Consider the following 7,909-nt stretch of genomic DNA (forward strand, 5'->3'; position numbering starts at 1 on the left):
GTTGGAATTCATTGAACTAGAGGCATCACCATTTCTTCACCCTTCTCTTGTTGCGCCGAACCCTTCCCTGGATTACACCGTCTGCCTATACTCGAGATACAACCGGACGATTTGCGCCGACGCCACCGCCGCGCTGCTTGAAAGATTCCAGTGACCTTCTCCGCAAACTTTACACGACGACATCCCGAGAACAGTATACGACGACAGACTCGGCTCGGGGAAATAAGCGAGGAACATACCTACACGAAACGACGACGACGCCTTGGTTACGGACATCCTCCAAAGCTAAAGTTGAAGAAGAGGAAGGCTACAGGAACTGGACTGAACTCGGGACGAGAAACGAAAGGTTACCAATACCCGCTCGCTGCGCTCGGTCACGGTCGACTGCGAGGGGACGCCGAGTTAGGTCTTCAGGATGATGGAAACACCTACTTCCTCGAGTATCAAGAAGGCGGCTGCCTCTGTGAATTTGGAGTCGGAGTTGACTTGCTCGGTGAGCTACTCTTTCTTTCAATAGTCTTCCTAGTTTCAAAACTTGGGCTGGTTCGGACGGAATGATATGCCATGATGCCATCTGTCACGGTCCGTCCCCTGTGTGGGATCTGCCGTGCCATGCGCATCAGATTGCGCCCAAGCCATGTGTTCGCCATGTGTTTCCGGACGGCAACAACAATAACATCGGACGAACTACTCACCCTCTCTTCCCCTCCCAACTTCCATGCCCATACCGTCTACGAAAACACAACAACGAACTACACACACATTTTTCGCTGGAAAATAATCACTAACAACCTCAACCCTATAACAGATCTGCACCGACCTCCTCTATCAACCCCTCACCCTCCTCGACTGCCTACACACCTTCTGCGGCGCCTGTCTAAAAGAATGGTTCGCCTCCCAAGCCTACCGCGCCGAAAACTCTCCTCTCCCGCCGCCACCTCCCTCGGAACAACACAAAGTCTTCACCTGTCCAGCCTGCCGCGAGCCTGTGCGCGACACCAAGCACGATGCGCGCGTCGTAACCTTATTAGAGATGTTCTTGGCTATGAACCCCGAGCGAACAAGGCCGGAGGAGGAACGCAAGGAAATGGATGAGAGGTATATAAAGGGGAGTAAAGTGCTGCCGAGGATCAAACGGTGGGATGACAGGACGGAGGAGGAGAGGAGGCTGGATGAGGAGGAACGGAGGGTGTTGCATGAGGTGCAGGAGATGAGTTTGAGGGAGGCGTGGGCAGCTTTGGAGGCGAGCAATGGGAATGGTAGTATGCTAGGGACGGGCAGTGCGACGGGGAGTATGGTGGGTATGGTAGGGGGAAGCGGGAGTGCGGTTGGGGGTTCATCGGAGAGGAGGAGGAGGGCATCACTGGCACCACATTCATCTCATCAGGGGAGGACGAGTAGGGATGTGAGTAGGAATAGGGCCTCGGGAAATGGAACTGGGAGTATGGTGGGCAGAGATCGAGAGAGGATGAGGGATTCGTCGGCTGCGCCCAGCAGTAGCAGCAGGATACGGGCGCACAGCGCGACGCTGCATCCGGAGAACTATTATGCGGAGGAGAGGAGGAGGCTGAGGAGTGAATCACGGCAACGAGAGGCGGAAGAGCGGTCGAGGCAGCTTGAGCACCAGTCATCTCTCAGGTCACTGATCAGCGCGGATGACCTGGGCGATATCGATATCGAGCGGGAGATTGAGGAGTTTGCGCGACAGATCCAGGAGGAAGGGCTGCTGGATGGACTGGATCTGGATAACATCGATTTGGACAACAACGATGAGCTCAGCAATAAGATCATGGAGGCGTACAGGAGACGACACCGGGAGAGGATACGGGCGATTGCGGAGAGGAATGCGAGGAGGAATACTACTGCCAGTACGACGCAATCATATAGGCCGGAGCCCTTGACGATCTCGAGGACGAGACCGCCATCGGATCACGCTACGCAACCAGCGAGCGTACGCAGTAGAGTTTCACGGTCGAGGGAACCAAGTGCCAGCAGTAACGAAGAACGGCATCGATATCCTCCATCCGCGGGTTCGGCGCATTTGGAAGTTCAGGGAGCTTCGAGAAGGCGAAGGACGACAAGCGGTGGCAGCCGGAGTTCGACCGTGCCAGTCCCGTCACAAAGCGAACAACCACCTCCCCGTGTGTCAGCCCACCACCGTTCACAGACCGAAACGACGCAACCAATCAGACCAAGCGCGGGAGTGGTCACGGAGACACGAAGCTCCAGTTCACCAACCATCAGCAGCAACCCGCTACTAACAACAACCACGGCAAACTCATCAGACATGAGGGCACTGTCGTTCAATGCTCGAGTTGCGGGGATAGGGGGCATACAGCCACACACGCAAACAGACGGTTCTTCGGATTCTGATAATCCAGGGAGGAGAAGGACAAGGACGACCACTGATCGACGATCTTCTGCACAATCAGAACTTGCTTCCGCCTCGTCGGTACCCAACTTTGTATCAACCTCGGGCCCCGTAAGCACCCATCTGGGCAGCACACCACCAGCACAGCCACCGCCTAACATGCCGCGTTATCCGGAACCCGTCATCAACTGCAACGGCTGCGGCATGGAGCACATCGAGTATAAACTTCACTTCAACTGCTCCATCTGCCACAACGGCGACTGGAACATCTGTCTCGACTGCTGGCGCAAGCGCAAAGGATGCCTTCATTGGTTCGGTTTCGGCTACGCCGTCTGGCACCGATGGAACAAGATCAAAGCAAGTCACCCAAACCTTCCTCCTCCGCACCGGCTGATCGCCGTCCGGTACATGCCGCCTCCCAAGCCAAGCGACACCAGTCCTCGCGCCCGCAGTCTAGCCAACCCTCTCGACCGCCTTCAAAGCGGTACGTTCTGCTGCCGCTGCTCTGCTTTTGCCAATGAGTGCTACTGGCGCTGCGAGTTCTGCAATGAAGGCGAATGGGGATTCTGCAATAACTGCGTCAATCAGGAAAAAGCATGCTCGCACCCCTTGCAAGCCCTCACTTATATACCTCCATCTTTGTCCGGCTCTCCCAGCGGTACACCACCAACTGATGCTGCGGAATCAACCAGCCCGCTCGCAAACCCAACAACAGCAACCACAACCCCAACCCACTCCCGCTCCTCTTCCATCTCCCGCCCCTCATTCCTGTCTCTTCCACCCCCCTTCTCAAGATCCAACCTCTCCGGCCCCGCCACCGGCGCCTACAGACCTCTAACCTTCTCCCCGCCCTGCGAACTCTGCTCCGTCCCCATTCCTCCCCACGAACCACGCTTTCACTGCCCCTCTTGTCCATCCAAGCACACGCTCCAGCCACGGGCAGGCGAATACAACCTCTGCCAGGGATGCTACGACTCCCTGGTTCCCGGTTCCGTAGCCGAAGAAAACGGTCCCCGCGGTTGGCGCCGCTGTCCACCCGCCGGCCACCGCATGACCATCGTTTCCTTTATTACCGACGACCGCACCGGTGTTGAAAGGAGGAAAGTGTTGAACGAAATTGTCGGCGGCCATCGCCTAAAGATTGAGAGTTTCCTGCTCGGGGGCGTAAGGGGAATGCAAATATGGAGTTGGCAGCATGATGCAGACTCTTCTTCCTCATCATTACCACCACTACCCTCTCCCACATCCTCCCATGCCTCCCATACCTCGCATACCTCGCATACCTCACATACCTCCCGTCGTGCGTCCTCCTCTTCCAAAGCAGACCAAGGCGACACCAACGACGACACCAACAACGACAACGACAACGAAGATGAAGACAAGCAACCCAAAAAATGGCTCCTTCTCCAACGTCTAGTCTCCCTAGACGTCTCCCACCCCGCCGCCATCTTACCCGGTCAAGAGGAGGGAGAAGGGGAACCATTATCCCCATCATCACCACTTTTCTCACCAACATCGCCAACCTCATCATCAGCAGGCCGATTGACAACAACCGACCTTTTCCCACCTGATGGCGGCACGGGAACACGCGTGGTTGCTCGGTTTAGCTGGTACCGATCTTCCCCGGAAGCCAAGAACGAGCTGATTTTCCCCAAGGGGGCGGAGATCACCGAGGTGGAAGGGTTGAATGAGGAGTGGGGGGTGGGTTGGTATATGGGTGAAGTGGGATTGTTTCCTAGGGGGTATTGTATGTGAGGTGAATTTTTTTTGCCGTTTGAAACACAATACATTACTGTGAATGGAAGGGTATTTGAAACGGACGGTGGAGGTAGTGGGTGGTTCGGTGAGATGGATGGATGGAAGGAGGATAAATGGAGGGAGATTGATGAGGGAATGAAGATGATGAGAACATGAAAGCTTGAATGGTACTGGTACTACCCTACCTACTGATCACTAGCTAATTCATAATGAGTGAGTGAGTGAGAAGGAACTTGTTGAAAGTTAGGTGACATATCAAACTTGTGTGAATTAAGGTGCATTCATCCATTAGGCAAGGCAATTATTTGTGCTATGTTCAAAAAACCCCTTTTAGATTGTATATTACGATTTCGTGACCATCCAACTGAATGCCATAGTTGACACCGAAAATATGGATGTCTTAAGACTACTGCTTTTTCCGTCTATGGAAAACGATATTCACACCTAACCCTAAATTCCAGTTTAACTTTCCGTAAAGTGGATATATCCTCTTATAGCAATGAAATTTCTTCGCAGGCTTTATAAAAAGATGTGACGGAAAAGAGAGAAAGTACAAGCCAAGGATCCCCCCAAATCAAGACGATTTCTTCTAGCCCTGTCTCGCCAAAGCCCGACTCCTCTCCTTCTCCCTCTGCAGCTTCTTGAAGAAGGCGCTCTGCTCCGCCTTGGCGGCACCCTTCTTCTTCAACCCCTTATTCGCCGCCTTGTTCTGCTCAATGTACGCCATATCCTGACCCCCACTGAGCTCGCCCAGGGTTCCAGCCATTCTCCGAACCGCCGCCGCTCTGCCCTTTGCACCACCACCACCCCTTCCGCGCCCGACCTTACCAAACAAATCGTCCGTCTCGACATCATCCTCGGCGCCCTTTTCGTTGTCGACCAGCGTGCGCTGCAGCAGCTCGCGCCGCTCCTGCGCCGTGGCGAAAGCCAGGTCGGGCGTGTTCTCGATGTTGGCCAGCTGCGTGATCACCTTGAAGGCGTAGCCCTGGTCGACCAGGAAGGCCTGGCGCTTGGACGAGTAGTACATTTCCTGCGTGTCTTTGGACACGAGCGAATAAAAGAAGGCGTTGAAGCCGACGTCGTTACGGCGCTTGGCTCGGAGAATGCGGCCTAGACGCTGGGCTTCCTGACGACGGGAACCGAAGTGGGATGAGATTTGGATGAGACAGGTGGCTTCGGGCAAGTCGAGCGAGGTGTCGCCGATCTTGGAGAGGAAGAGCGTGTTGACTTGCGGGTTGTGCTGGAAGTTTTCGAGCACTTGCATGCGCTCGGCTTGGCCGGTGCCGCCGTAGATGAAGACTTTATTCAGCTTGAGGGCGTATTGTTTTAGTGAGTACAGCTCGTCGGAGAAGACAATGATCTTGTCGCCGCGGGCTTCGTGGTAGTTGATCAGGTACTGGCAGGCCTGGAACTTTCGAGGGTTCATGGCGTAAAGGGTGCGCTTCATACGCGAGTTGGCACGAAGATACTCGTCGTAGAATTCGGTGGGCATGGGGCACCACACCTCTGCACACTGGACCTTGGCGATGTGACCCTTTTCGGACAGCTCCATCCAGTTGGCTTCGTAGAGCTTGGGACCGATAAGGAAGTTCAAGTGGGAAATCTTGTCGTCTTCTCTGAGTAGGGTGGCTGTGAGACCCAGCTTGGAGTGCGACTTGATGGAAGAGATAACTCTTCGGAAGACGTCGGCAGGGACGACGTGAACCTCGTCGAGAAGCATCAGACCCCATTCACGACTCTTTAGGAAATCCATCATCTTCTTGGAGTCGTGAGATCGTTCTCGGTTGTTGGTAACCATAGAATATGTAGTAACAATGATACCAGTATTACCAGAGAACTTGTTCTTGCTCTCAGCGGTAAAGACGGCAATATCGTCGGGGTTGATGTTGGACCACTTGAGGAACTCCTGACGCCATTGCACAACGGACATACTGCTTGTACACAGGACGATGACACCCTTCTTGATGGTGCAGGCAGCCGTGATGCCGACCAAGGTCTTGCCTGCACCGCACGGCAGAACAATGATGCCACTCTTTGCTCTGCCGTTACCAAACATTTTGCTAAGACTCTGCTCCTGGTACGGACGAATCTGTGTGTTTGGCCGTAAATCGATTTCCAGGTCCGCGTTATTAGAGTCGTTCCTGAAGTCGTACTCCTCCAAGATGGGAAATCCTAGGTCAAGACAGCGTCGTTGGACAATCTCGACGGCGGTTTCGGGGATTTCAAAGGCATGGACGGCGTCCTTGTCGTCCTCGTCGTCTTCCTCATTGATGGCTGCGTAGAGGTCGGCCTCGTTAGTCGCCGCAGCGCCCGCGGCCCCGTCCTCGGCCGTCTTCTTGTTGCCAGACTTGTTGAGGTCTGCCTGGTTCACACCGGCAGCATCTTTTGTGCCGGGGATGACCAGGCCGCCCATGGTGGGCGCATAGGAGGTGGTAATATCACCGGAGCCCTGGACACGCCACTTTCCGATTACTTCATCGCGGAGCAGCTTCTGCAACAACTCGGCATCCGAGCTTTCTACAAAGTACTTGTTGTTATTCAGCACGAGTTTCACCTTGCCGTAGCTCTTTGTGCACGACTCAATGAAGAGGCGAATGGACTCGGGAAGGGGGGTCTTGAGGAAGCGATCCAGGGTATCTATAATATCCTTTGACTGCAGGCCAATGGAGACACCAGCGTAGAGACTGTGTGCTGTCAACTGATACTCATGCAGGAAGTGCGGCCGTGACTTGGGCTCGGCAATGGTGACGAGGAAGTCGGTGACGCGGTCGGCGTCCGGGCTGAACTTCTCGAGGATGATGGTGCCCTTCTCGGGGTCGATCCACAGCGGCTTCTGGTCGTGGTCGGGTTTCAAGTTCAGATACGAAAAGTCGCGTTTCCCGCTGCCAAAGAACTGGGTGGCGCCGTCACGATGACTGCCGCCACCGTCCTGTCGGCTCTGGAAACGGCTACTATCGACGGCCCATGTATTGACGAACTCGTCGGCCTCGCGGGCAATCACCTCCTCTTTCCTCTTGATGACCTCGTCGACGTCGTCGTCGTTCAAATCATCATCGCCGTCCGACTGGAACGAGCTCTCGAGGCTGCGGGGAGTCGCGGGGCCGGGAGTGGACAGGGCCGAAGTGCGGCCAGCTTTGGCAACGCCGGCCTGGGGGGGGCCGACCGCTTTTCGCTTGGGCGGCATTATATGTATGACGAAAATGTGATCTCCTTTCTTTCTTTCTTGTCTCTGCTCTGTTTTATCTATTTGTAGCAGTTCAGTTCTAGAAGAATGGATTAGCAGGCGGACGAATGTAGAATGCCAATGCAGTGGCAAAAAAAGAATACAAGGTTGAAAGGACGGGAGTTTGAAATGGATGATGAAATTCCACTTTGTCTTTTGTACGCTACGGTAGATACCTGGCTCTACAAGTAGAGGTATTGTAGGGTACAAGTACAGGCCTTGTTTGCTTACACTGCGGTTCCTGTCCTGTTATGGAAATTGTTAAGGCGATACCGTAGGAGCCGAGCCGCTATGACAGCAATGCCGACAGGGGCCAGACACGCTACACTAGTTTAGTCATCAGCCACGCTTATTTTGTGGGGAAGCGAGTCTTCTGGAGCCAACCTGGAAGTGGAGGGAAGGAACCGTTCGGCGTGTGCACTCACAGTTGCAGGCTCCACCCGTGTCACCCGCTGTCCAGTCCGAAAAGCACCCCGTGTTGAGTGGTGGTCGGGTCGGGTCTGGTCTGGGTGGGTGGTCGAAAAGGGGGGGGGGGGGGGGGGGGGGGGGACGGGACG

General features: G+C 54.8%; 2 protein-coding genes across 2 annotated transcripts; one reads left to right on the forward strand and one right to left on the reverse strand.

Annotated features, from left to right (window-relative positions):
• Positions 1 to 554: 554 nt before the first annotated feature.
• NEUTE1DRAFT_121897 (uncharacterized protein) lies at positions 555 to 4,126 on the forward strand (the record flags this gene model as incomplete). The annotated part of the gene is made up of 2 exons (XM_009852295.1): positions 555 to 650; positions 809 to 4,126. 2 exons carry the CDS (start codon positions 555 to 557, stop codon positions 4,124 to 4,126), a joined length of 3,414 nt encoding a protein of 1,137 aa, XP_009850597.1.
• A 592-nt stretch (positions 4,127 to 4,718) lies between these two features.
• On the reverse strand, positions 4,719 to 7,313 carry NEUTE1DRAFT_81093 (DNA repair helicase RAD25; the record flags this gene model as incomplete). Its single annotated transcript, XM_009852296.1, has 1 exon — positions 4,719 to 7,313. One exon carries the CDS (start codon positions 7,311 to 7,313, stop codon positions 4,719 to 4,721), a length of 2,595 nt encoding a protein of 864 aa, XP_009850598.1.
• Positions 7,314 to 7,909: the final 596 nt, after the last annotated feature.

This window comes from Neurospora tetrasperma (genome assembly GCF_000213175.1).
Source record: "Neurospora tetrasperma FGSC 2508 unplaced genomic scaffold NEUTE1scaffold_3, whole genome shotgun sequence".
In the NCBI taxonomy this organism is placed as follows: Eukaryota; Fungi; Ascomycota; class Sordariomycetes; order Sordariales; family Sordariaceae; genus Neurospora; species Neurospora tetrasperma.